The sequence below is a fragment of the Perognathus longimembris genome, chromosome 3 (assembly GCF_023159225.1).
Source record: "Perognathus longimembris pacificus isolate PPM17 chromosome 3, ASM2315922v1, whole genome shotgun sequence".
NCBI classification, from domain to species: Eukaryota; Metazoa; Chordata; class Mammalia; order Rodentia; family Heteromyidae; genus Perognathus; species Perognathus longimembris.
The window spans coordinates 120,044,758-120,072,197 of NC_063163.1; the positions used below are offsets into that span (position 1 = coordinate 120,044,758).

Sequence of the window (27,440 nt, forward strand, 5' to 3'; positions counted from 1 at the left end):
ACTGGACACGACAGTGGGCCGGAAGGAAGTGACACTGTGTGTGTGTGTGTGACACTGGGCCGTAGGAGGTGACTGTGTGTGTGTGTGTGACACTAGGCACGATGGTGGGCCGTAGGAGGTGACACTGTGTGTGTGTGACAATGGGCACGATGGTGGGCCGTAGGAGGTGACACTGTGTGTGTGTGACACTGGGCACGACGGTGGGCTGTAGGAGGTGACTGTGTGTGTGACGCTGGGCTGTAGGAGGTGACTGTGTGTGTGACACTGGGCTGTAGGAGGGGACTGTGTGCGAGTGGCCCCGCTCTGGGAGGTTCTGGCTGACAGCCCCTTAGTCCTCTAAGGTAAGAGGCTGAATTGGCTTTGTCCTCATCGTACAGAGAGGAACAGAGGCCACTCCGGTGGTTGTAGCTCGGCTGTATCTATTGAGGCTGGGTGTGTTGGTATGTGCCCGTGACTTGAGCTCTTGGCGAGGTTGACGTCATCCATGGCTCTGAGTTCAAGCCTCGGCACTGCCAAACAAAAAAGAGAGACTTGTGCATCAGACAGTGTGCCCATATGTCACATTGCGTCATCTTACAGAAAGCACTGCTCTGAGACGGGCATCCGTTTTTCCAGTGAGAAAAAGGAGGCTCAGGAGACAAGGTCCCACCGCAGCAAATGGCGGGCGTGGGACTCAACCCCGGGCTTGCTGGCGCCGCAGGCCGGCCGTTAACCCCGGCCCTGTGCTGCCCCACGGGCTCCCGGCGCAGACACACACATCGCCCTGGAGCTGAGCGTCCACGTTTCCAGCCCAGTGCTTCCAGTGCGGGGCGGGGCCGGGGCCCTGTCAGGAAGGCTTCCACACAACCATCCGTGTCCGGGATCGGAGCCTGTACCGCGCGAGGCCGATCGGAGGAGAGGACGTGGGCTCGGACCCCGTACCGCGCGAGGCACTGTGGTCAGGCGTGAGCGAGCCCGCTTCGTTAGCAGACAGGCCTGCTCGGATGGCTCCCGAGGCCCGGGCCGTGGGGCTTGAGCCTTGGCTCGCATGGACTGTGTGCGGCGGCGGCAGCAGCAGCTTGTATTCTGTGCATTCCGTGCTGGTTTATGCTGCCCTTTCCTTGCTAGAACATTCTTCTCGCTTTCTCTGGACTCCCTCTGGCCCAGCTCCAGGGCCATTTCTGTAAGAAAACCTGTCTCCACCCCACCCCTCACCACCTTTGATCACATTTGTCGTTTCTATTAAACCAGGAAGATTACATGTCCACCTTAGCCCTGCCGGAAATGCCCAGGCAAGGACCCTTTCTGCGCATGCGCATGCTCTTGAACACCTAGCACTGGTATCCTAACAGGTGGTCGGTGAATACTGCCGGAGCCCGAGAGACAGGCAGGAAGCCACATCCCTTGGCAAGGACTTAAAGGCCCTACCGTGCAGTTTTGTGTGTTTGTCCATCGCTGAGCTTGAACCCAGGGCCTGGGCTCTGTCCCTGAGCCTCTCTGTGCTCCAGGCTAGCGCTCTACCACTTGAGCCACAGCGCCACCTTGGGCTCTTGAGTAGTGAATTGGAGATTAGAGTCTCCTGGGGACTTTTCTGCCCCGGGCTGGCTTCCAACCTCCATCCTCAGATCTCAGCCTCCTGAGAGGCCGGGATGACAGGCGTGAGCCCCCCCCCCCCCCCCGCCACCGACGCCCGGGACTGTTTGTATTGAAGTCTGACGTGGACACAGCGCCCGTGCTTGGCTTGGGTCTTGGGGGGTTGTTTTGTTTGGTGTGTTACACAGCTGGGGCCGGGGGAAGTCCCCCCCCCGTCCCCCCCCCCCCCTGCTCTTCTAGGGATGTAATCCCGGGAGGCACTTGAAGCCGGGTGGCCGCGGCCTGCGATCGCGGCCGGCGCCCCTAGACGGCGCCCGGGGGGTCTGTCTCAGGACCCCCCAGACCACGCTCTGGGGGCCGGGGGCGTCTGCTTGCCCTTCTTCCACCGGAGCGGAGGATTGCGACGCCCTTTGCCCCAGGACCGGGAGGACAGGGCCGCCGCCCGTGACGGGCTTTCGAGAGCAGCCTCCGGGCTTTCCCCGGCGCGGCGGCCGGGCGGGGGCTGCGGCGAGATTCGAACGCAGACGTTGCGTTGGGCTGAGGCAGGCAGGGCCGCGGGCCTCGCTCCTCCTTCGTGCATCCTCTGGTCCCGTGGTCGGTGGCCATCTTTGTATCTTTGTTCCCCTCTCACCTCTCTCCGTTGGTTTCCTTACAAAAGTTCAGTGCTGCCCTCCGCCCCGCACCTGGCCCCCTCCCCCCCCCCCCCCCCCCGGCTTCCTGGCGGGGCCCCTTGCCCCCGGGGACCTGGGCTCCCCTCCGAGTGCCTGGGGGACGGACGCTCCGCGGAAGGGACGTGGCTGTCATCTCAAATGTGGCCCACGGACCGGTCAAGGCCCCCCCCACTCTGAGGGGAGGCCGGGGGTCACGGGGTCCCCAGGGCGCCCCCCAGGGCCTGCGTGGAGCTGCTGCTGCACCCTCCCCCCCCCGCACCCCTCAGCCGCGACCCCTCCCCCCTGCCCTCCTGCACCCCATGACCCCCGCCCTCCACCGCCCCCGCCCTCCCACCCTCCCGCACCCCCCATGCTCTCCTGCACCCCGCCCTCCCTCCTGCACCCTGCCCTCCCACAGCCCCCTGCCCCCCCCCCCGCACCCCCTCCTTTCCTTCCCCCCCTCCCTCCAGCTGCCCAGCAGGCGGGCGGGGTGCCTAGCTTTCTTCTTGATCGTCCAGGTGATGTACAGGGGGTCACAGTGACCTACGTAAGGCAATGAGCACTTTCTCTCTCGTCACACCTGTTACCTCCTCCCTCCTTTCTATCTCACCTTCCCTCCTCCCCGACCCCCCCCTTGAGTGGTTCAGTTAGTCAATAACAAGTACCCAGCTCTTCATACCCAGTACCACAACCTCGTGCTGCTGGCTTGGTTGGCTTCCCATTTGCTTTCCTTCCCATTTCCCTCGCCTGTGTGGCGCAGAGGTGTGTGTGCGCGTGTGCGTGTGTGTGCGTGTATGCGCGTGCTGTGCATGCACGCACACCTGTGTACTGCTTCCGAACTCCATGCCAAGGCACTTGTTTTGCTCAAGACTGGTGGTGTTCCACCACTTGAGCCACGCCTCTAGCCTGGCTTTTTTTTTCTGTTGAGATAGGCTGACTTCAAACTTCAATCCTCAGCTCTCAGCCTTCTGTATATGTGGAGCTGAGGACTCGAACCCAGGGCTTCTTGCATGCTAGGCAAGCGCTCTGCCGCTAGGCCACATTCCCAGCCCTCTCAGCCTTCTGAGTAGCTAAGATTACTGGGTGGAAGCGGCCACTCGTGCCAGCCCTCGGTGCTTACTAATTAATTACCCTTTCCCCTGTATGAATCTCTCTTCTGTCTTCTGTCCGACAACACAAAACATCTACTTAAGTTGAACCAACACATTCAGTTTTCCTCTCCCTTTCTCTCTGTCATCTCTTCTCTTCCACTGAAAAGACCAGTGAGTGAGTATCTAAAAACCGCCGTGCTTGCGGTTCGTCAGTGTGCAGCTGGGCTTGGTAAGGTGGGGCGGTTCAGGCACTTGCCGGAAGGGAGGGTGGGGGGGGGGGCGGGTTGTTCACCTTTCCCCACCAGGAGAAGCAGGAAGGTCAGGTGCACATCCCGTAAGAAAACAGAAGAGAACAGGCGTGGGCCAGATCACCCAGGCGGAAAACCCATGTCCCGTGCGTAGGCCCTCTGCAGCCGGAGGACGCTCAACCGCCGGGCGCTGGCCTTCGCTTTGAGACTTGGGGACTGGGACTCGGAGGGCTGCTCATCTTAAGATCCCAGTGGCAGGAGTGTCACTGCCTGCGTGACGAGCAGGTGTCCCAAACGTAGTACGCGGACGGTGATCTCGTAGCATTGTGTGGGCTCCAGTGAGTGTTTCACATCTCAACGCGTGTCCCCAGCTGGACGGTGTTTGGCGTCTAGCGGAGGATAAAGGGGCTCGAGCTGGTGGCTAGACGGATGGGCAGGCGTCTCCCTCCATTTCTCATGGCCCTCCCAGCCCTTTCCTAGCCCTAGCTCCGTTTCCATGTTGGCACCACCGCCCTCTCCTGGCCAGTAGCAGAATGACATGGCCGGCGGGCCATCCCTGGGCCCCTGGGCCCCCCCACCCCGTCCCCCGAGCCCCCCGCCCAGGCTCTGGAGCTGGCCAGCCCCGGTGCCTCCCGCAGCCCCCGCATCGCTGACCTCCGCTGTCCTCCTCCCCCCCCGCAGCACTGCCAGTAACTCCAACCGCAGCACGCCGGCCTGCTCCCCGATTCTCCGGAAGCGGTCCCGCTCGCCCACCCCCCAGAACCAGGACGCAGACGCCATGGTGGAGAAGGGCTCGGACCACTCCTCGGACAAGTCCCCGTCCACGCCCGAGCAGGGCGTGCAGCGCAGCTGCTCCTCCCAGTCCGGCCGGAGCGGCGGCAAAAACTCCAAGGTGAGCAGGGGCTGCCGGCGGTGGCTGGCTGCCATTGGGGGGGCTTGGCGGGGCCCGGGGGGGGGGCAGGAGGAGCCTCAAGCCCTGGGATCGGGGGTGGGGGGCCGGTGCTCCGGAAGGCTGGGGAGATCGCGGTCAACTTTTCTGCAGAACGGGTCCCTAGAGCGGGGGTTATTTGGGACGGAACCCTGCAGGGAAATTTCCAGAATGCTACGGCCATGGTCCGGTGCTACCGCCGTGCCAGCCCGCTCCACACCTCTCCGGTGGCGGCGGGGGGCAGTGACGGGGCCAGGCGTGGCCGCACGCGGGCCCCGGGGCGCACCTTCTAGAAGCTTCTCTCTGCCTTTAGACTCCCCAGGGGGTCTGACCAGGGCTGGGGGCCCCAGGGAGGCCAGGGAGAGGGTTTCCCATCTGAATGTGCCTTTTGATTTCTTGTTCTTCCTCTTCCTCCCGCCACCCCCCACCCCCCTTCTTTGCATGCACCGTCCTAGTCTCACAAGCGCCTCTCAAAAGTAAGCCACGGTCCGTGAGTCCCGCCCCGCCCCCCGTGCGACTGTCTGTAGCGCTTGGTCCCGCTCCCGGAAGGGGTCTGACCCCCTGCCCCCCTGCCCCCCTCCCCCAGCGGCTTGAAGTCACCGAGGCGCGTTGGGGGGACGCCCCACCCTCCTCCCCGCGTCTGCCTGCGCCCCAAGCTCTGCCTGCAGGGGGCGTCCGTCCCGCGGGGGTCGCTCCATGCCTTCCCAGGAGGGAGGGAGGGCCGGGGGGCCCCGGTGCCCCGCCCAGCACCCCCCTCGCCTCCACCCTGGCAGCTGCCTGGCTGGGGGACCCCCCCACCACTCCCCTCATGGGCGCGGTGTGCAAAGAGGGGGCGGGGCCGTCAGTACTCAGAGCAGCCCCTCCGGGCCCGAGGGAGGGAGGGAGGGCGGGCGGGCAGTGGGCACCGCAGAACCCCCTCCGCAGGGGGAGCGGGGGAGTGGGGGGAGGAGGGAGCTTAGGGGTGTCCAGAGCAGCACCTCTCTCTTAAGTGGGGGGAGGGGGAGAGGAGGGCAGCCGCTGTTTCTTCTAAAGGTGGAGCGCAGGCCAGGCTAGTCACGGTTCTGGGGTGCTCCGTGGCTAGTCATGGTTCTGGGGTGTTCCGTGGCTAGTCATGGTTCTGGGGTGTTCCGTGGCTAGTCATGGTTCTGGGGTGTTCCGTGGCTGTTGTGGTTCTGGGGTGCTCCATGGCTGTCATGGTTCTGGGGTGCTCCGTGGCTAGTCACGGTTCTGGGTTGCTCCGTGGCTAGTCACGGTTCTGGGGTGTTCCGTGGCTAGTCACGGTTCTGGGGTGCTCCGTGGCTAGTCACAGTTCTGGGGTGCTCCGTGGCTAGTCATGGTTCTGGGGTGCTCCATGGCTGTCATGGTTCCGGGGTGCTCCGTGACTAGTCATGGTTCTGGGGTGCTCCGTGACTAGTCATGGTTCTGGGGTGCTTCGTGGCTAGTCATGGTTCTGGGTGTTCTGTGGCTGTTGTGGTTCTGGGGTGCTACGTGGCTAGTCACGGTTCTGGGGTGCTCCGTGGCTGTCGTGGTTCTGGGGTGCTCCGTGGCTAGTCACGGTTCTGGGGTGCTCCGTGGCTAGTCATGGTTCTGGGGTGTTCTGTGGCGGTTCTGGGGTGTTCCGTGGCTGTCGTGGTTCTGGGGTGTTCCGTGGCTGTCGTGGTTCTGGGGTGCTCCGTGGCCGTCGCTGGCCGCGGATGGGTGAGGGAGGCGGCAGGCGTGCTCTGGGGTCCCCTGAGAAGGCCCCTTCCTGCTTCAGTTGATGGGGCGCTCGAGGCGTCCTAGGCCCAGCGGGGGAGGGGGCCCCTCACCGCGTGGGCATCGGGTTGCGCCTTTGCTCCGCGCCCCCCCCGTGTGTGAACGGCACCTATGGGGGGGGCATGCGCCCCTGAGAGCCGTGGGATGAAGTAGGAAGTGTCCGCGAAGGACGATCCACGCTCGTCTCAGGAACGGCGGGTGGTTCTGGGAGCCGGTGTCCAGCTGCAGGGTGCGGGTGTGGGCGGGGCCCGCGTGGGGTGGAGGCGGCGGGGTGGAGGGGTGCAGAGGGAATCCCAAGCCACCTCGGGGCCCTGAGGGAAGAACTAGAGGGCGGAACGTGTTCAACGCGGACAGAGCAGTTTCCGTGAGAGCGAAAGGCACGGTGCACAGGCCTTCCGGACAGCAGGCTCCCGAGCCGGAGTCCAGCGCGCCCCCCGCCAGGCTGCCCGCCGGGCCCAGGGCGCCTCCCCGGCCCGTGCGCGTTGCTGGGCTGCTGTGCGCGTTCGCGGAACCCAGGGCACTGTGGGAAGAAGACGTGTTGGAGTGTCACCCAGGGCACTGTGGGAAGAAGACGTGTTGGAGTGTCACCCAGGGCACTGTGGGAAGACGTGTTGGAGTGTCACCCAGGGCACTGTGGGAAGAAGACGTGTTGGAGTGTCACCCAGGGCACTGTGGGAAGACGTGTTGGAGTGTCACCCAGGGCACTGTGGGAAGACGTGTTGGAGTGTCACCCAGGGCACTGTGGGAAGAAGACGTGTTGGAGTGTCACCCAGGGCACTGTGGGAAGAAGACGTGTTGGAGTGTCACCCAGGGCACTGTGGGAAGACGTGTTGGAGTGTCACCCAGGGCACTGTGGGAAGACGTGTTGGAGTGTCACCCAGGGCACTGTGGGAAGAAGACGTGTTGGAGTGTCACCCAGGGCACTGTGGGAAGAAGACGTGTTGGAGTGTCACCCAGGGCACTGTGGGAAGAAGACGTGTTGGAGTGTCACCCAGGGCACTGTGGGAAGACGTGTTGGAGTGTCACCCAGGGCACTGTGGGAAGACGTGTTGGAGTGTCACCCAGGGCACTGTGGGAAGAAGACGTGTTGGAGTGTCACCCAGGGCACTGTGGGAAGAAGACGTGTTGGAGCGTCACCCAGGGCACTGTGGGAAGAAGACGTGTTGGAGTGTCACCCAGGGCACTGTGGGAAGAAGACGTGTTGGAGTGTCACCCAGGGCATTGTGGGAAGAAGACGTGTTGGAGTGTCACCCAGGGCATTGTGGGAAGAAGCAACGCCATTCTTTATTCATTGTTCGTGTATCCGTACCTAACTTAGGAGGCCCAGTCTCCCCCAGATCTGGGAGCTGTCGGCGGGACGGAGCCTAGGAGATGGACGTGGTGCGTGCAGGTGGTGATGGTGCACTCACGGGGTGAAGATGACGGGTCTAGGACAGGGAGACGCTGAAGTCCAGGAGTCTTGGTTGTAGTGGACACTGAGACATTGGGGATAGGTTGTACAGATGGTAGAGTCTAGGAGGTGTAGACATGGTGGTGGAGGTGTAGATCGTAGTATAGTCTAAGATGTGTAGACAGAATTGCCCAGTGTGGTTTAGGAGATATAGATGTCGTGGCGTAGGTGTGGACGTTGTGGCATGGGAGGTATCGATGTGATGTAAGAGGTGTAGACATTGTGTAGGAGGTGTAGACGTTGTGGTGTAGGAGGTGCAGACGCTGTGGTGTAGGAGGTGTGGACGTTGTGGTGTAGGAGATGTAGACATGTTGTAGGAGGCGTAGACGTTATGGCTTAGGAGGTGTAGACGTTGTGGTGTAGGAGGTGTAGACGTGTTGTAGGAGGTGTAGACGTTGTGTTGAAAGGGGTGTAGACGTTGTGTTGTAGGAGGTGTAGACGTTGTGGTGTAGGGGGTGTAGACGTGGTGTAGGAGGTATAGACGTTGTGGTGTAGGAGGTGTAGACATGTTGTAGGAGGTGTAGACGTTATGGCTTAGGAGGTGTAGACGTTGTGGTCTAGGAGGCGTAGACATGTTGTAGGAGGTGTAGACGTGTTGAAGGGGGTGCAGACATTGTGGTGCAGGAGGCGTAGACGTTGTGGTGTAGGAGGCGTAGACGTTGTGGTGTAGGAGGCGTAGACGTTGTGGTGTAGGAGGTGCAGACGTGGTGTAGGAGGTGCAGACGTTGTGGTGTAGGAGGTATAGACATTATGGCTTAGGAGGTGTAGACGTTGTGGTGTAGGAGGTGTAGACGTGTTGTAGGAGGTGTAGACGTGTTGAAGGGGGTGCAGACATTGTGGTGCAGGAGGCGTAGACGTTGTGGTGTAGGAGGTGTAGACGTTGTGGTGTAGGAGGTGTAGACGTTGTGGTGTAGGAGGTGCAGACGTGGTGTAGGAGGTGCAGACGTTGTGGTGTAGGAGGTGCAGACGTGGTGTAGGAGGTGCAGACGTTATGGCTTAGGAGGTGTAGACGTTGTGGTGTAGGAGGCGTAGACGTTGTGGTGTAGGAGGTGCAGACGTGGTGTAGGAGGCGTAGACGTTGTGGTGTAGGAGGTGCAGACGTGGTGTAGGAGGTGCAGACGTTGTGGTGTAGGAGGTATAGACATTATGGCTTAGGAGGTGTAGACGTTGTCGTATAGGAGGCGTAGACGTTGTGGTGTTGGAGGCGTAGATGCGGTGACAGGGGTGTAGACGTGAGTCCGTAGGCTCTTGGGAGGCAGCAGGGCTGACTGGCTTGCAGCCGGGCTCCGCTCCCGTGCTGGCGGCGGTTGAGGCCAGGTCACTGGGTGCATGGATTTCCTCACCCTGGGAGGGGCGGGTCTGGGCGGGGCCCGCCTCCGTGGACACGCCCCCTCGGAGCCCCGCCCCAACCCACCGCCCCGGATATCCTCACCCTGGGAGGGGCGGGTCTGGGCGGGGCCCGCCTCCGTGGACACGCCCCCTCGGAGCCCCGCCCCCAGCCCACCGCCCCGGATTTCCACACCCTGGGAGAGGCGGGTCTGGGCGGGGCCCGCCTCCGTGGACACGCCCCCTCGGAGCCCCGCCCCCAACCCACCGCCCCGGATTTCCTCACCCTGGGAGGGGCGGGTCTGGGCGGGGCCCGCCTCCGTGGACACGCCCCCTCGGAGCCCCGCCCCCAGCCCACTGCCCCGGATTTCCTCACCCTGGGAGAGGCGGGTCTGGGCGGGGCCCGCCTCCGTGGACACGCCCCCTCGGAGCCCCGCCCCCAGCCCACCGCCCCGGATTTCCTCACCCTGGGAGGGGCGGGGCGGGGCGGGGCCCGCCTCCGTGGACACGCCCCCTCTGAGCCCCGCCCCCAGCCCACCGCCCCGGATTTCCTCACCCTGGGAGGGGCAGGGCGGGGCCCGCCTCCGTGGACACGCCCCCTCAGAGCCCCGCCCCCAGCCCACCGCCCCGGATTTCCTCACCCTGGGAGGGGCGGGGCGGGGCGGGGCCCGCCTCCGTGGACACGCCCCCTCGCTCTCCCGTCCCCGGCCGCCCTGTCTTCTTCCGCGATGCCTTGGGCAGGACTGGGCGGTGCCTGCCGTGTGTGCGGCGGCCCGGTCTCCGCGTTTAAACGCGCCGTCGCGTCTGATCGCTGCTTCTAGAGGATGAGCCCCACGCCCGCAGGCTCTGCTGGGCCCCTCCGTCGGCTCCCGCGCGGTCCTGACCGCCCGTGGCCACCAGAGGGCGCCCGGACACCGGAGTCCCCGGCGCCTCTCAGCCCGCCTCCCCGGGGGGCGCGGCCTGACTTCCCCGTGACGTCACGCGTGTGTCCCCGCGACCTTCCTACCGTGGCGCTTGGATTCTAATGTTCTGTGGTTTTCTTTTCAGTATAACAGACTTAACCTGATCAAAGTAAGAAGTTGGCTTTGTGTCACCCCTAGCTCGTAGAGTGCCTAGGCCCCGTCCCCCCTCCGCCCCTCCACGCCTCCCGTTCCCGCCCTCCCGCTCTGCCCCAGGAGGAGCTTTGGGATGTGACTCGGGTCTGTCTCCTCGGGTCCTCACGGGCGGCCTCTGCATCGCGAGGCCAGTGGACGCCCCGCTTCCCTTCCGAAGCCCTGTCTCCGCGCCCACCCTCTGCTCCCTCTAGCCGAGTCCGTGGGTGGGGCCCTCGGGTCCGTGGGTGGGGCCCTCGGGTCCGTGGGTGGGGCCCTCAGGTCCGTGGGTGGGGCCCTCGGGTCCGTGGGTGGGGCCCTCGGGTCCGTGGGTGGGGTCCTCGGGCCCTCGCCGCCCGCCCCCCCCCCCTCCCCGCCCCTGGTCCTCTCCCTCCCTCCGGGCAGAGGCTCTGCGGGGAGCTCGCGGGGGGGGGGGGGGGGGACACGTCCTCCCTCCACACCCGCGGCCTCCCTGGCCTTCTCCTCGGGGAGGAGGAGGCACCGCGGGAGGTGGGGCTCCGGGGGCGTCCGAGTTCCCGGCCCCCGGCCCCGCGGCTGTCCGGGATGGGGGTGTGGGTGGGGGCGGGGGAGCCAGGGGGAGCGAGCGCCCCTGCCGGTGGGAGAGGGGAGAGGCCGGGGTGGGAGAGGCGGCGGCCTGTAAGAAGCCACCCGGGAAGCCAGGGAGGGGCCGAGCCCCAGAGAGTGTGCGCTCCTCCCCCCGAGTGTGCGCTCCTCCCCCCCTCGAGTGTGCGCTCCTCCCCCCGAGTGTGCGCTCCTCCCCCCCCTCGAGTGTGCGCTCCTCCCCATCCTCGAGTGTGCGCTCCTCCCCCCGAGTGTGCGCTCCTCCCCCCCTCGAGTGTGCGCTCCTCCCCATCCTCCAGTGTGCGCTCCTCCCCCCTCGAGTGTGCGCTCCTCCCCCCATCGAGTGTGCGCTCCTCCCCATCCTGGAGTGTGTGCTCCTCCCCATCCTGGAGTGTGTGCTCCTCCCCCTCGAGTGTGCGCTCCTCCCCCTCAAGTGTGCGCTCCTCCCCATCCTCGAGTGTGCGCTCCTCCCCCCGAGTGTGCGCTCCTCCCCCCCTCGAGTGTGCGCTCCTCCCCATCCTCCAGTGTGCGCTCCTCCCCCCTCGAGTGTGCGCTCCTCCCCACATCGAGTGTGCGCTCCTCCCCATCCTGGAGTGTGTGCTCCTCCCCATCCTGGAGTGTGTGCTCCTCCCCCTCGAGTGTGCGCTCCTCCCCCTCAAGTGTGCGCTCCTCCCCCCTCGAGTGTGCGCTCCTCCCCCCTCGAGTGTGTGCTCCTCCCCATCCTCGAGTGTGCGCTCCTCCCCCGAGTGAGCACTCCTCCCCATCCTCGAGTGTGCGCTCCTCCCCATCCTCGAGTGTGCGCTCCTCCCCATCGAGTGTGCGCGCCTCCCCATCCTGGAGTGTGCGCTCCTCCCCATCCTCGAGTGTGCGCTCCTCCCCCCTCGAGTGTGTGCTCCTCCCCATCCTCGAGTGTGCGCTCCTCCCCATCCTCCAGTGTGCGCTCCTCCCCCCTCGAGTGTGCGCTCCTCCCCCCTCGAGTGTGCGCTCCTCCCCATCCTCGAGTGTGCGCTCCTCCCCCCTCGAGTGTGCGCTCCTCCCCCCTCGAGTGTGTGCTCCTCCCCATCCTCGAGTGTGCGCTCCTCCCCATCCTCCAGTGTGCGCTCCTCCCCCCTCGAGTGTGCACTCCTCCCCATCCTCGAGTGTGCGCTCCTCCCCATCCTAGAGTGTGCGCTCCTCCCCATCCTGGAGTGTGCGCTCCTCCCCCCTCGAGTGTGCGCTCCTCCCCATCCTCGAGTGTGCGCTCCTCCCCCCTCGAGTGTGCGCGCCTCCCCATCCTCGAGTGTGCGCTCCTCCCCATCCTCCAGTGTGCGCTCCTCCCCATCCTGGAGTGTACGCTCCTCCCCATCCTGGAGTGTGCGCTCCTCCCCATCCTGGAGTGTGCGCTCCTCCCCCCTCGAGTGTGCGCTCCTCCCCATCCTCGAGTGTGCGCTCCTCCCCATCCTCGAGTGTGCGCTCCTCCCCATCCTCGAGTGTGCGCTCCTCCCCATCCTCGAGTGTGCGCTCCTCCCCCCCTTACCAAAGAGCAAACCGTGGGCGCCGGGCTGCTCACAAAAGGGACGGGGTTCCTTTGTTGAGGCTCCGCTGATGTGGGTTGTTTTTGTCTTTTGTTTTTCCCAGTCCTGGGCCTTGAACTCAGGGCCTGAGCACTGTCCCTGGCTTCTTTTTGCTCAAGGCTAGCACTCTGCCACCTGAGCCACAGCGCCCCTTCCGGCTTTCTCTGTATATGTGGTGCTGGGGACTCGAACCCAGGGCTTCACGCGTGCTAGGCGAGCGCTCTGCCGCTAAGCCGCATCCCCAGCCCCTGGTGAGCCTTTCCAGGACCCTGAAGTTCTTTGTCCCAAACAGATTTCTAAGGGGCGAGTGTGTTTGCGCCAGCGCGTGGAAGGAAGGGCCGCAGAGATTGCCCCGCGCCCGCACCCGCCGGGTCCTGCGCCCCCCCCCCCCACCCTGGGCCTGTGGGTGGGGCGACACACTTTCCTCCTCCGCTGCGGATCGGGCGCCGCCGCCTGGCTTGGGCTGTGAGAAGCTCAGCGAAGCCGCAGGGCAGCGCGCACCCTCGCACGATCCCCAGTCACATGGCCTGTGCCCCCTTCCAGCCGGGGGGGGGGTCCCCCGGGAGGGAGGGGGGCTGGCCTTTCCCACCAAGGCCTGGGGTCCGGAGGAGGGGAAGGCGCTGCGCCGTCGGGGGCGTGGGACTTCCGGATTCGCCCGCAGGGGCAGCTTGGGGAGGCCTTCCGGGGCGCCCCTTCCGTGGGGAGGGGGGGGCGGGGGGAATCTCAGCGGCAGCGCTTGGTCCCTCACGTCACCTTCAGAGCCGGGGGGCAGGTGTCTGCAGAGTTGGTGTGGTGGGGGGTGGCCCCCAGTCCCGGGGGTCAGCAGGCACACCGGGTGGGGGGCCGGAGGTTTCCGAGCGCGCAGGCCGCACCTCTGGCCGGGGTGGAGGTTGCTGACCTTCCCGCCGCCCTGGCTCCCCGGGTGGGGGGCAGGGGAAGGAGTTCACTTACCCCCTCGCTGGGAGCCCGCGGGGAGAGCAGCCCCCCTCCCCCCGCTCTCCTGCCGGGAGCCGGGCCGCCCTCCTGGGTCCCTCGCTTCGGGGCAGGGCCCCATGGGGCCCCGGGTGTTGGATGCGCCCCACGCATCCCGAGCCCCCATCCGCCCAGCCATGATGGGGCTGCGCCTCCCTTCCGGCCGAGCTCTAGCTGGTGCTGCCGCTGCCTGCCGCCCCCCAGGCTGTCCCCCTCCCCGGCTGCCCCCCCCCCCAGCCGCCCCGGCCGCCCCAGGGCCTCAGCATGAACTGCCCCCCGCCCCCGGGTTGCCTTTCTGCAGCTGTTAGAAAGGACACTCGCCAGCGGCCACATGGGAGGGAGCACGGGACTGCGCCGCCCCCCCCCCCCCCCGCGCCCCCTCCCGCTGTGTGTCCCCCCCCCCCCCCCCCCCCCGCACCGTGTCCCCTCCCTCGGGAGCCCGGCTGCCCTGCCCTGACTCACCTCGCCTTCTCTTTTATGTTTGTCTTTTCAGAAAAGCCAGAGCTGGTACAATGTAAGTACTCCTGTTTCTCTTCTGGTGGGGGGGGGGGCAGGAGGGGAGGGATGGGGAAGACAACTGTCCCGCCCCCCGGAGCTTCTCCCTTACCTGCTGCCTCCGTCCCCACACCCGAGTCAGCAGCTGATCTCTGTAGCTGGACAGAGAAAAGCCTGGCAAAGGAGGCCACGGAAGGACGTCCTGCCCTGCCCCCTGTCCTGTCCCCTGCCCCCTGCCCTGACCCCTGACCCCTGCCCCCTGACCCCGCCTCCCTGGGACTCCTGGACAAGGCCTCTCTTGTTTTCAGGGCGGGGGCAGGCGGGGAAGACGTTTCCAGGCCAGGCAGGGTGCCGGGATGGGGTCGGCCTTGGGGTATGACGCTCTCACCCCTGGGTGCGGTGTCTTGGGGGCCCTCTTGAGCCGGGAGGCTCCCCCGCGTCATGGGGTTTGACCTTTGCCCCGGGCTCCTCCTCAGCAGCCCCTGGGTCTGGGGCGAAGGGGTCGCGGAGCCCGGGAGGGGCGGCTCTGCAGGGCTCCCCCTCCCGACGGCCCTGCGTGGGGGGGGACGTTGAAGGGGCCGCCCGCGGGGGAGCCCTGCCCCCTCCCGAGCCCGCATGGCGGGGCAGGAGGCCATCTCTGTCCCTCTTCTTACTCCAAGTCCTGCTCCCGCTGGCAGCTCGAGTGGGGAGGAGCCCCGGGAATGGTGGACTAGAGAACCCGCCAGGAGTGACAGAGCCGGGGGAAGCCGGGGGAGGGGCCCGGGGAGGGCCGTGTGTGAGTGTGAGTGTGTGTGTGAACACACAAAGTGCAACAACGGTCAGCGAACTCAACGGCTTCCCTGAGTTGCGCCCGGAGCTGCCCGTCTGGGTGCTCTTGATTGATGGGTCAGCCTTAGCCCCGCCCTCCTCCCTCCCCCCCCATCTGGGTGCTCTTGATTGATGGGTCAGCCTTAGCCCCGCCCTCCTCCCTCCCCCCCCATCTGGGTGCTCTTGATTGATGGGTCAGCCTTAGCCCCGCCCTCCTCCCCCCTCCCCCCCATCTGGGTGCTCTTGATTGATGGGTCAGCCTTAGCCCCGCCCTCCTCCCTCCCCCCCATCTGGGTGCTCTTGATTGATGGGTCAGCCTTAGCCCCGCCCTCCTCCCCCTCCCCCCATCTGGGTGCTCTTGATTGACGGTCAGCCTTAGCCCCGCCCTCCTCCTCCCTCCCCCCATCTGGGTGCTCTTGATTGATGGGTCAGCCTTAGCCCCGCCCTCCTCCTCCCTCCCCCCCATCTGGGTGCTCTTGATTGATGGGTCAGCCTTAGCCCCGCCCTCCTCCCCCCCCCTTTGTGATGGGAGCGAGCTGAGGATTGGGGTACACTGGGGCAGTGAGATGCTGTGTCCCCCCCCCTCGTCCTTTCACTTCTCAGAGCCACTTAGCCGGTGTGCTGGGAGCTCGGGGGAGGAGGGAGGCGGGAGGAGGGGGGCCGGCCGGGCCGCGCGTCCCCGGGCCGGCTGCGTTCGGAGCCCCGCCGCCCCTTCCCCAGCACTCCTTGGCGATGGCGTCGCGTGGACGGCAGGGCCACGGCCCTCCTGGGCAGTGGAAATCTCTAGCCCTCTCCCTCCATTTCCTTCTCCCGTCTCCGATTCCGTGCTCTCGACGGGCGTCCCCTTTCCCACGGGTTCTAGAAGGCTCTCCCCTCTGTCGCCCGCCTCTCGCCTCCCCGGCCTTCTCAGCCCTTGTGCACAGCCCTTGGCTTCCCCGCGTGCCCCGCGTGGCGGGCGAGGAGACTCCTGGGCGGGGGGGGGGCGGGAGAGGATGGCCCGCGGCCCCCGGGGCCCAGGGGACCCCGCGGCCGGGCAGGGCCCGGGCACAGGAGAGCCCTCGCCCCGGCCGATGGCGCCGGCGTCGGAGTCTCCCTGCTTCTGCGTGTCGTCTCCGGGAGCATCCCCCCTCCCATTCCCCGGCCGCCCTTCCTCTCTGCTCTGTGGCTCTGGCCGTTTCCTCCTCGTCCCGCTGAGCATCCAGGACGCAGCGAGGAAGGAGCGTGGGGGAAGCTGAGCCTGGGTGGCGGGAAGATGGAGGACCGCGTTCCGGCCCGGATGTGAGCTCTTCCGGGCCTCGTGGGCCTTTCTTCTGGGGGGAGGCGGCTGCAGAGGTCTCCCCGGGACTCCGGTGGCCTCGTGGGCCCGTCCCTACCTTGCTCCTTTCCTGGGGCGCCGCCTGTCTCCAGGGAGCCTCACCCGGGGACCCCTCCCCCCGGCCCCGGCCTCCGGCCGCCCGGCCCACACGTGCTCGTCTCCCACGCGGAGCGCAGGCTTTGTAGAGCGCGCGCTGGGACGAGCGTGAGGACGAGAGGCCGGAGCTTGGTAGGGCTCCAGCCCCGGCCTGGCGTTTTCCGAAGGCCTGCCCCTCTCTCTCAACCTCATCCGTCTTCCTTCTGCGATTGATCCCCGAACGTGAGGACCCTCCCCGAGTTCCACCACCCCCCCCCCCCGCGGCCCCATGCCTGGCTCTCCGCGGAGTGGGCCCCGTCTCCTGGCGAGGCCCCGCGTCCAGCCCCTTCCCCGCCATGAGCTCCTGCTTCTGCACCCTCGGCCCGCCTCCGGCCCCGGCCACCGGATCTCCTTTGTGGATCTCGCCTAGGTGGATGTCTTCCTAGGGGAGGTTCATGCTTTACTCCAGTACGTCCCCTTTGTACCTCCTGGGTCCCCCACCCTCTCTTTCTTGCTGGAGCCGGGGACAGGGTACCACTTGGTCCCGGCTCCTGATGTTTGCCTTAGAGTTAATGTTTAGGCCAGGGCCGATCCCCTCGGCTCCGTCGGTGGCCCGGCCCTGCCCTGCCCAGCCCTTGAAGGGGGTGGAGGGAGACCAAGGCTGATGCAGACCGAGACTCATCGCCCCCCCCTCCATCCCCACCCGCTTTTATCTCTCTGGGCAGATTACTGCACCTATCTCGCCCCAACAGTCATCCTTTTATAGGGTCTGTATCAGTGGTTCCAGGGAATTACAGCCAAACGTCTGGAATCTTCTGGTTCTATTGACTGCTTCTACCTTGGGGTGTTCTGTGGCCCTGAAAGATAGACGTGCTTGCCTTCCGGGGAAGGAGAGCAGCTGCCTGTGTGCTGGGGAGCAGGTGGGGGGGCGGGGGCAGGGCTCTCCACCTGTGCAAGGGGGGGGGGCGGGGGGCAGCGTTGGCAGGGATACCTGGAGAGGCTGATGGGTGGGGGGGCAGCGTTGGCAGGGATACCTGGGGAGGCTGATGGGTGGGGGGGCAGCGTTGGCAGGGATACCTGAAGAGGCTGGTGAGGGGGGTGGGGGGCAGCGTTGGCAGGGATACCTGGAGAGGCTGGTGGGGGGGGGCGGGGGGCAGCGTTGGCAGGGATACCTGGAGAGGCTGATGGGGTGGGGGGGGCAGCATTGGCAGGGATACCTGGAGAGGCTGATGGGGTGGGGGGGCAGCGTTGGCAGGGATACCTGGAGAGGCTGATGGGGGGGCGGGGGGCAGCGTTGGCAGGGATACCTGGAGAGGCTGGTGGGGGGGGCGGGGGGCAGCGTTGGCAGGGATACCTGGAGAGGCTGATGGGTGGGGGGGCAGCGTTGGCAGGGATACCTGGAGAGGCTGATGGGTGGGGGGGCAGCGTTGGCAGGGATACCTGGGGAGGCTGATGGGTGGGGGGGCAGCGTTGGCAGGGATACCTGGAGAGGCTGATGGGGGGGGGCAGGGGCAGCGTTGGCAGGGATACCTGGAGAGGCTGATGGGGGATGTATTGCTTTGGTGAGTCATTTCTGAGCACCTGATATTTGAATGCTAACTGCTGCAGGAGACAGGAAACTGTTAGAGGCACGGATGGCGGGGAGGGGGGGGGGAGGTCAGGAGAGGCTCTAGGGAAACAGTCAGGTTCTTCTACTTTGCGGAGCAATGGCTGCCTGGGAGAGCCCACATTCCTCTCCAGTAGCATCTTGCGGCCTGACGCCCAGGAATCTCTGTGCGTGAAGGTGTTCACTGGGTCATTTTGAAGTATGCTGTAACTCGAGTGCTGGTGTACCAAGTTACCAAGACTCCTAAGACGGGCACAACGAAGACTCTCCTGTCTTCTGAGCAGTGGTCTCTTTGGGGAAGGGAGAGAGAGCGCCACCCCCCACTGCCTGTTTGGGGAACAGAGAGAGCCCCCCCCCATTTGTTCCGAGGGTCAGGTGGTTCCTGAGAGCCCACATCTTCCCAGCCCCAGTGCTGTCTCAGCTCTGTCTGTAGCCTTTCTAGCCTCCCCGGGCCTGGCTCCTACCTCCCATTTCTGTTCCTACCCTCTCTTCTCTCGTAGATAGATAGGTAGATAGAGAGATAGATAGAGATAGAGAAAGTAGATCAGTAGATAGATAGAGATAGATAGATAGATAGATATAGTACATAAAGATAGATAGTACATAGAGATAGATAGTAGAGATAGATAGATAGATAGATAGATAGATAGATAGATAGATAGATATAATAGATGATAGACAGGCAGACAGATAGACAGACAGATTTCCCTGCCCTCTCTCTGATCAGACCCTTGGCTCTTACTAGCATTGCTCCTGTGTGCTCGAGGTCTGAGCAGCTGACAGACCCCCCCGCCCCTCCCCCACTTAGTGGTTCTGAGGGAGGACAGCAGCCTTGGAAAGCAAGGGGGCGCCTCAGGCAGACCCCAAAGCCACCGACCTCGACTCCTCCCTGACCAGTGTGCCCGAGACCCGCCCAGAGGCCGACCCCCCCTCAAGCCTGCCGTTGCAGCCGTGGGCTGGACGGGTGAGCGGGGGGTGGGGGGGGAAGAGCATGTCTCCAGACGTCCCTGGCTCTCTCGAGTCTCGGATTTCAGATTTCATCATAACGGCGGTGCCCTTGGCACCCCCCCTCCCTTCCCCCCCTTGGAACGGTGGCCAGCAACTTTCCATTGCAGGAAACATCTGCCGGGTCGGCCAGGCGAGGCTAGGGGTTACTGCAGGACGTTGGCCGGGACCGTCACCCCGATCCTGTAACTCGAAGCACGTGCGGGCCGGCTCCTAGCAAAGGGGGGCAGGGTCTGGAGGGGGAAGGGGCGCGTGCAGGGGTGGGGAGCAGAGCCCGCTGCCCCTCGGGCCTGGCGGGGCCAGGGAGCCCCGAGTCTCCTGTGACCAGCTGACTGGCTGGGAAGCCGCCTGCCGGACCCGGGGTGTGCGCCCCAGAGCTCGGCCACACCCCTCTCCCGCCCCGCCTGCAGACCGGCCGGCCGGGACGGATATAAGCGGCCTGGCTCTGGGGGCGCGCAGGGAGCCATGCCTGCCCGCCCTCTCCCGGCCGCGGTCCGATGAAGCCCGCTGCCGCCTCCCGGGCGGGGGAGAGTGCGTGGGGAGGGCACGGAGGGCGGGGCGGGGGGCGGGGGCCATGGAGGCCCTGGTGGAGTCCGGGGTCCTGTGGAACCTTCTGGACTGCTGGTGTCTGCGGTGGCACCTGAAGCTGTGTGCCGGCGAGCTCGCTGCCGCCCAGCACTGCTGCTGGCACGGATCTGAGGAGCTCCCCGCTGTGAGTGTGTCCCCCCACTTCTCTGGGCCCCGCGGGGCTCCAGACCTGACAGCCCCGGAGCAGGGATCCCCTGGCATTTCCTCCAGGAGGAGGGCGGGGGGGCCCGGGTCCCCCAGACGCAGCTCCGTGCCCTGCTCCGCCGCAGCGCGGAGCCGCCAGCCCGCCTCTGTCGGGGACAGTGGTGGATTTAGGGCTCTTCCTGCAGACCTGGTGTGAGGGGTCCCCCGGTCCCGCAGGGGAGGCGTGCCCTCATCCTGCCTGCCCTGGGGGGATGGGGGATGCTGGGGCTCCCCAGGAGAGGAGAAGGGGGTGAAGTGTTAGAAACGGGAGGTGCCTAGTGTCCCTTAGTGCCCCCGAGGGGCAGGGGGCCACTCAGACCAGTGCTGCAACGCTGTGAGCACCAAGGGGGAGACCAGCAGGCTAGCGGGACCCCCAGAACAGCGAACACCGGAGAGACAGGCAGAGGGAGAGATCTTATAGGTGAGCATCAGAGACAGACAGACAGACAGACAGACAGAGGGAGAGATCTTACAGGTGAACGTCGGAGGGAGACAGACAGAGGGAGAGGTCTTACAGGCATCTCTGCTGCTTCCTTCCGGCTCATGGACAGGTCTGGTGTCCACTCCTACTCAGTAACCCTGCTTCCGTCTGTGACTCGGTTTCCTCGAGTGTGAAGCAGGATAGTGGAAGCCGTCCCGGGGCCCCGGGCGGGGACACGCAGCCAGGCCTGAGCGGTTCTAACTCATCCCGCACCGCCTGCAGCCGCTCTGGGTGAGGGGGGCCGGATGCGGAGGACTCTGGCTGGCAGGGGGTCGCGCACTGGTTTCTAATGGGGGTCCGGGGGGAGCTAGGCAGGGCAGGGGGCTGCCGCACCCCGCGGCTTTCCTAGCCACCGATGCCGTGGGCTTCTGGGTGGCGGCGCCCAGGGGAGCTGGTGCCCGGCTTAAGTGCATGGCGGGCGGTTTCAGAACTTGGGGAGCACATGGCGGTGCAACAGTGTTCTGGACAAGGTAGCTCGGCACCTGCCAGCAGTGTGGGACCCATTTCGTACACGAGGCGGGAAAAAATGCTTAGAATTCAGATTTCATTCCAGACCAAGTGACTGAAACCCTTCTGCCATCCCTCTTCTTCCTCTCCCCACGCCTCCCTCCAGTCCCCCTTCTCCCTCTCTCCTCCCTTTCTCCACCCTCCCTTCCCTCTCCCTCTCCCCCCCCCCCCACGTGAACTTCCCTTTAGTCAAGAGACCCTCACACCACGGCTCAGGGGACTTTGCGTGGTTCAGATGTGCACCCAGCGTCTGATTCCTCATAAGGCACTCTGCTTGCCAAAGAGCCCCAAATGAAGAATTGGGGTGCGGGGTGGGGGTCGTTCCCTCCCCACCACAGCTGTATGCCTGTGGATCCCCGGGGAAGTGGGAGAGAGTGTGAAAAGCCTGGGAGCCAACCGCGGGTCACACGAGCCGTGCTCGGGCCGGTGCTCCTGCCCGGGCTCGGCCGCGTGGGGGCGCAGGAGTCGGTCAGTTCACGGCTGGTGGGCGCAGCTTCTCCCCCGTGGCCCTGCGTGGCTCTCCGGGCATCTCCACGGAAGCCCTGGTGCCTGTCATCAAGGGCCGCGTGGCTTCTCTGTTGAGACGGATGGACGGGTGGATAGACAGACAGACGGGTGGGTAACTGACTTGTAAGATTGTGGGCCGCGTGAGGGCAGAGCTGCTGTCTGGCAGTTGGGCTGGCTCCTGCCCAGTTATTAGTGTGGGGCTGAGCCTCTCCCCAGGCCCTGGGACAGCGGGGTGGGCAGGGAGGACAGGGGTGGAGGAGGCCAGCTCGGGCCCGGCCACCGAGGGACGGGAAGTGCGTCTCAGGGTCGTTTCTCTGTACCGGCCTTCCCGCCCAAGCACCTGTTTCCTCCCTGGCCTCCTGGGCAGGTGGGTAAAAGGCGTCCCTTTGAGTCCCAGGGCTTGTGGGTAGAAGGGCCTCACCTTGAGTCCCAGGGCTTGTGGGTAGAAGGGCCTCACCTTGAGTCCCAGGGCTTGTGGGTAGAAGGGCCTCACCTTGAGTCCCAGGGCTTGTGGGTAGAAGGGCCTCACCTTGAGTCCCAGGGCTTGTGGGTAGAAGGGCCTCACCTTGAGTCCCAGGGCTTGTGGGTAGAAGGGCCTCACCTTGAGTCCCAGGGCTTGTGGGTAGAAGGGCCTCACCTTGAGTCCCAGGGCTTGTGGGTAGAAGGGCCTCACCTTGAGTCCCAGGGCTTGTGGGTAGAAGGGCCTCACCTTGAGTCCCAGGGCTTGTGGGTAGAAGGGCCTCACCTGAGTGGTGGTGCTGTGACATTGGGCTGCTGGCCCAATGGTTAGGAGTTCATCTTATGATGGGGAAGAACACTGGATTCCTTGCATGTCAGATGTGCTTTCAACAACTTCTTCTTCTTCTTCTTCTTCCTCCTCCTCCTCCTCCTCCTCCTCCTCCTCCTCCTCCTCTTCCTCCTCCTCCTCCTCCTCTTCCTCTTCTTCCTCCTCCTCTTCTTCCTCCTCCTCTTCCTCCCCCTTCCTTCTTTCGTCTTTTTGTTCGGGCGCTGTCCCTGAGCCTCTTTGTGCTCAAGGCTAGCGCTCTACCACTTGAGCCACAGCGCCGCTTCCAGCTTTTGAATGGTTCGTTGGAGATGAGAGTCTCACAGGAACTTTTCTGCCTGGGCTGGCTTCACACGGTGACCGTGTGTCTCAGCCTCCCGACCAGCTGGGATAACAGGCATGAGCCATGAGCAGATGGCTTTTTTTGTTGTTGTACGAGTTAGTTTAATTGAAGATGAACTCGGAGTAGCGCGAAGAACAGACTGTACCAGAGTCCAGGCTGGGGTTACTTGCATGTTCAGCTGAGGTAGGAATGGCTGGCACACTGGGGATAGTGAACTATTAGAAGTTTTTTAGAAGGTGGTTGTCACTGTACTCAGACTCCTAGACTAAGTGGAATGGAATCGGGGTCATGAGGGACAGCTGACTCTTTGCCAGACTTCCTGATTCTGCTGTGGGCAGGGGGGCCCTTCCCCCATGGCCTTCGCTTGCTTTTAGTTCCTCCCATTTCTGCCTCTGCTTGACCCCTACCTTCCTCATCTCTCTCCTTGCCCTGCTTCTTGGGCTCTCTCAAGGGCTTCTTGGCCCCTTTGGGGCTAGACACGGATGCCTGCCACACCTTGCCCAGCACCTGATCCTAAACCCTTACGTTCTTGACCTATGCCTGTTCTAGTACAGGTCTTATGATTGCTTTCTTTCTTTTTTGAGTGCCATGATTTAAAATAAAATCACATCTTCTGGGCATCGCTAAGAGCTTGCTGTGTCAGTCCTGCTGACTTCTGAGAGACGCACTGGCCGCTGTCCCTTGGGCCCGGCTTCACTGCCCAGGGGCAGGAGCCAGAGGGTCTGTAGCTGGCGTTGGAGGCCCCGGGAAGCTCTCCTGTCGGGGACTCGCAACGGCTCTGCCTTCATGTTTTGTCATTGGCGGATGTTAGATACGGAGTCTGCAGAAACAGCTCTCCCAAGGCCTGCCTTGCTGCCCGGGCCTCCGGGGCCTCTGGGATGACAGAGCCGGCTCCCCAGGGCACCCAGCTAATCCCACCTTGGCCATTGTCACGCAGGTGTTAAGCCCCACTTACAAGCAGAGGAACGAAGACTTCCGAAAGCTCTTTAAGCAACTTCCAGACACGGAGCGCCTCATTGTCGGTGAGCTGGCGGCCTGGGAGGGGTCGGGCAGGAAGTCACTCGGCTGCTTCTGTTCAGAGCCAGCTCACGTGAGCGTGCTCGCCTGGGACCGACCGGGCGCCGAGCAGAGGACCTGCCCGGTGCGCAGGGCTCGGGGCCAGGCGCTGCCCTCGCGGTAGCCCACACTAGAGGAGTCACGGGCGCGCCTGGAGATGGCGGGAGGGATTGGCAAACCCCACTGGCCTTTCGCCACCTGTGTGTGCCCTAACGAGGTACCAGGGGTCCCTTGGCGACCAGTTCAAGGATCTGGCAGACCTGGTCCTGGGCTCCCCCGGACCTGGCGGGAAGGTGGCTGCGTGTTCAAATCCCCGCTGAGCGCCCGTCCTGTTCCCTGACAGACTACTCGTGCGCACTCCAAAGAGACATCCTTCTCCAGGGCCGACTCTACCTCTCTGAAAACTGGATCTGCTTCTACAGCAACATCTTCCGCTGGGAAACGCTGGTAAGCGCCGGGGACCCGGTGGAGGAGTCGCTCAGGAGCCGAGGGCTGGCCTGGCATGGTAAAGCCGCCCTGATTCACCCCCCAGTACTACTTTAACACGAGAAAAACCGTCTGGGAGTCGGGCACCGGTGGCTCACACCTGGAATCCTGGATACTTAGAAGGCTGAGATCTGAGGATCGAGGCTCAAAGACAGCCCAGGCAGGAACGTCCATGAGACTCTTTATCTCCACCTAACCAGAAGTCGGGGTGTGGCTCAAGCCGTAGAGCACCATCATTGAACAACAACGACAACAACAAAAAAAGAAAAAAACCAAGGTTCAGTACTCAGGCTCTGAGTTCAAGCCCCAGTACTGGCACAGAGAAAGAAATGAAAAGATGTGGGGCCCGCTCCCTCGGCCTCTCTCCTGGGCCATGGCTGCCCCGGTCTCTTCCTTGGCTACCGTGGTTTCCTCGCAGACGTTTGCCCAGGTCCTGCCGGTACACGCCTGAGTCTTGAGGAATGTCCAGCTCCGAGTTCCAACGAGGCCGCCGCCCCTAGCACACACTTCCCTCCCGCCTCGGGTGTGGAAGAGGGTATGAAGAGCATTTGCTTCTGGAAAATGCGAGGAATTATTTGGCATGAGCTGCTGCCCAAGAAGACACGATGAAGTAGGAAGGGCTTTGGCCTTGGAGCCCAGAACTGCCTGGCCTGCTTTTGAAAGCCAATGCACTGTGAATCTATACTAGTCTTCCTTTGTCCGTGTATTCCTCATCTTATAAAAAAAAAACAAGGCACAGAAAAATGAACTAGGTTATTGTTTTTATTTTATATCTTTGTGCCAGCACTGAAGGCTTGAACCCAGGGCCTGGGTAATGTCTCAGCTTGTTGTTGTTGTTCAAGGCGGGTGCTCTACCAGTTGAACCCCACCTCCACTTCTGACGTGTTGGTGGTTCATTGGAGACGTGAGTCGCCTGGACTTTCCTGCCCGGGCTGGCTTTGAACTGTGATCCTCGGCGTGCCTAGGGTTATAAGCGTGAGCAGCTGCCAGCGCCTGGTCACAGGAGGGCAGCTCCCCTGCACAGTGTAGCAGACTGTGGAAGTGAGACTAACACATGCTTCCTAAGCCCGGGGGCGGGGGGGGGGGGGTCCGGGTTCCTGTGGCCGCGGGAGTGGCTCAGTTCCTGCGTGGCCTCGTGACAGAGGGGAGTCACTCATCCCGGGGATGCCAGCCCTGAGCTGCGCCCCCTCTTGCTCAGTGTCTGTTCTCTCTCTGTGGGGATGCCAGCTGACGGTTCGCTTGAAAGACATCTGCTCCATGACGAAAGAAAAGACAGCCCGCCTCATTCCCAATGCCATCCAAGTTTGCACGGATTCAGAAAAGGTAAAGAGAGTCCAGGTCTGGCCTCCGTGGCCTCCCTCCCCTCCGTGTGCCGTTCTTCCGTGTCTGGGCCCTCGAGGGCGTTAATCTAGACGCTGAGCGGCCCGGAAGGAGAGACAGAAAGCCGGATGCCGGTTCTGCTGCCGCTCCTCGGGGGGCTGGCGGGGCGGCGGACTCGGATCCGGAACGCTTGACTTTGAGTCCCGGGAGCGCAGGCCTGTGGAATAACCTCTCCGAACCTCAGTTTTCACAAATCTGAAATAGTCCTAGCCCAACTCACTTAGAGTCTAGACATGATATCCCCGGAAAACACTTCAGCTGTGAAGAACTGCGGGAGCAGGGCCGGCGTCCTTCCAACATGGCGGACGAGGATGACATGGGTTGCCCTTGTGGCTACGGAGAGAACGTGATAGATAAAAGTGATCTTGAGCTCGAACCGCAGGCTGAGGGCTAGAAGGTCCACGGGCGGGGGTTCTGCCGTGGACAGGGTCTCTTGTTCCTGTGGATCTGGGGAGTGGGGTGCCCAGCGCTGGGAGATTCTGGGGCCCTCGGGTCGGATAGGCTTGGCTTCCGTTCGTTCTGTGTCTCTCCTGGACAGGTTGTGTTGCAGCCCGTGCTGTCTAGCCTTGTTCTTAGCTGTTAACCCCTGCTCTTCGCATAAGGCTTTTTGTGTAGCTCTAGGTATCCTTTTTTTTTTCTTTCTCTTTTTCATCAGTACCAGGGATTGAACTCGGTGCCTCTTGCGTGCCAGGCAGGTGCTCTTCCACGTGAGCCACATCTCTGGCCCCTCTGTGTGGCTTTACGGACGTGCGAAGCACCCAGTGGGTGGGAAGTGAAATGGAACTCCCTGCTCCCTTCTTCCTGAGCGATATGATGGACCCCGCTGTGCCTTCTGCGGGGGGGGGGGGGGGGGTCCCACAGCAGGGGTTGTTCTGGTTTGTGGGCCGGCACGGGCGCGCAGTCAGAGATCTGCTGAGTGAATTAGAACGGTCGCTGGGTCAGGGCGTTTTGTCATTTCCTCTCCTTCCGGTTACTTCTAAGCTCTCCCCTTAGGTGGCTCCAGTAGGTAGATAACATTTTTTTTTAAATGGAAGTGACAAGGGCAAACCAGAGGGAAAAACACTGAAGAAAAGCTCAATTAGAAAAACAACCGGCAAGCTGGATGCGCGGTTACAGGGCGGGCGTAGAGAGAGGCCCAGGCCCCCGGCCCGCGCGCTGACCCCGTCCTGAGCGGCCCGGGCTGGGATCCCACGTGGCGAGATCCAGTCGCGTTGGAGGGGAAGCCGGGGGCGGTGTGGCCGGTCACTGCGGGGGGAGTGGAGGAGGGACTCCGGGGCTCCGCGGCCCAGCCGGAGCCCAGTGTGGAGCCCAACGCGTGTGCCTTGCGCTTCCCCGGCCCCTCCGTTCCACCCTAGCACTTCTTCACTTCGTTTGGAGCCCGGGATCGCACGTACATGATGATGTTCCGGCTCTGGCAGAACGCCCTCCTTGAAAAGGTAAGAGCAGCCGGGCCGCGGCCTTCGGCCGGCACGCGGGGGCTGTCCCCGCGGGGGCTCGCGTTCCCCGCCGCCCGGGCCAGCTCCGAGGGAGCCCGTGTCTTCCCGGGGTCCGGAAGGCCCCCCCTCCCTCCGGAGGAGCGTGTCACTAAGCCGGTGACCGCGGCCTGCCAAGGAAAGCCTTCAGCTCCGCGGGTTTAAAATGCAGCAGGATTGTGTCAACCAGATGTGGCCACACCTGCAGCCTCGGGAGCAACTGCTGGGGCAAGAAGTGACTGTCGTGGAGGAAGAGCGTTGCGGTGGTTGTGGGCTGGTCCTGAGGCTTGAACTCAGAGCCTGGGCGCCGTCCCTGAGCGTTTTTGCTCAAGGCTAGAGCCCTGCTCCTTGGGCCGCAGCTCCACTTCTGGCTTTCTTGGTACTTAGTCAGAGATGAAGGATCTCTCAGGCGTCCCTGCCCCGTCTGGCTTCACACTTTGATCCCCAGACCTCGGCCTCCTGCGCCGCTAGGGCTCCGAGCGTGAGCCCCGGTGCCCAGCGGGGAAGGAGGTGTAGTTGCAGATCCCCAGAGACACACCTAGGGCGTGGCCGCTGGGGAGACAGAGGCAGCAAAGGGGGAGAGGGGCTCTCGTGGGGCAGAAGGTGGGGGGGTTCACGGTGGGCTGGTGTGAATCGTGTCGGCAGGCCTCGGGGGGGCTGGGGTCTGATGACCTCATCACCCCCGGCTTTGGAGTCATGGGGCAGAGGGGCCTGGGTGCAGAGAGGAAGGGCAGGGCGGGGTTTGTTGTGCGTTTTCCGTCTCTAGGAATCTGCAGTCAGCGAGGCGACGGACCACAGAGAATCAAAAAGGCAGGGGTGCCGGGCCCCCCACCCCCCGGGGGGGCTCAGGCCTGAAATCCGAGCTGCTCGAGAGGCTGGGGTCCACTAAGGACGGCGCAGCTTGGCTTCCTCCCGGGGAGCGGGCCTGCTGCAGCGTCTCCGTGGAGACCGGGGGAGAGGGGTGAGGGGACCCAGGGAGAAGGCTCAGCGCCCCCGTCTCCCCCCCCCCGCAGCCCCTGTGCCCCAAGGAGCTCTGGCACTTTGTCCACCAGTGCTACGGGAACGAGCTGGGCCTGACCAGCGACGACGAGGACTACGTGCCCCCCGACGACGACTTCAACACCATGGGGTG

General features: G+C 64.1%; 1 protein-coding gene and 1 long non-coding RNA gene across 7 annotated transcripts in view; one reads left to right on the forward strand and one right to left on the reverse strand.

The window, feature by feature from the left end:
- The window catches only part of Gramd1b (GRAM domain containing 1B), a 79,866-nt gene that overhangs the window by 41,912 nt on the left and 10,514 nt on the right, over nucleotides 1-27,440 (forward strand). For 4 of the 6 annotated variants that reach the window (XM_048344030.1, XM_048344028.1, XM_048344026.1 and 1 more), the window contains exons 2-8: nucleotides 4,243-4,453; nucleotides 13,712-13,732; nucleotides 22,852-22,936; nucleotides 23,314-23,417; nucleotides 24,684-24,779; nucleotides 26,192-26,272; nucleotides 27,322-27,437. In XM_048344030.1, the coding sequence (XP_048199987.1) occupies nucleotides 4,243-4,453; nucleotides 13,712-13,732; nucleotides 22,852-22,936; nucleotides 23,314-23,417; nucleotides 24,684-24,779; nucleotides 26,192-26,272; nucleotides 27,322-27,437 (714 nt within the window). Of the gene's footprint in view, nucleotides 1-4,242; nucleotides 4,454-13,711; nucleotides 13,733-19,037; nucleotides 19,234-22,851; nucleotides 22,937-23,313; nucleotides 23,418-24,683; nucleotides 24,780-26,191; nucleotides 26,273-27,321; nucleotides 27,438-27,440 lie in introns of those variants that run through there. The other 2 variants (XM_048344027.1, XM_048344031.1) reach the window with 2 other exon arrangements.
- LOC125349675 lies at nucleotides 6,246-21,672 on the reverse strand. Its single transcript, XR_007210555.1, has 3 exons — nucleotides 21,533-21,672; nucleotides 18,581-18,585; nucleotides 6,246-6,256 (listed from the first exon to the last, which is right to left on the reverse strand). It is a non-coding gene; the product is annotated as an uncharacterized LOC125349675 (long non-coding RNA).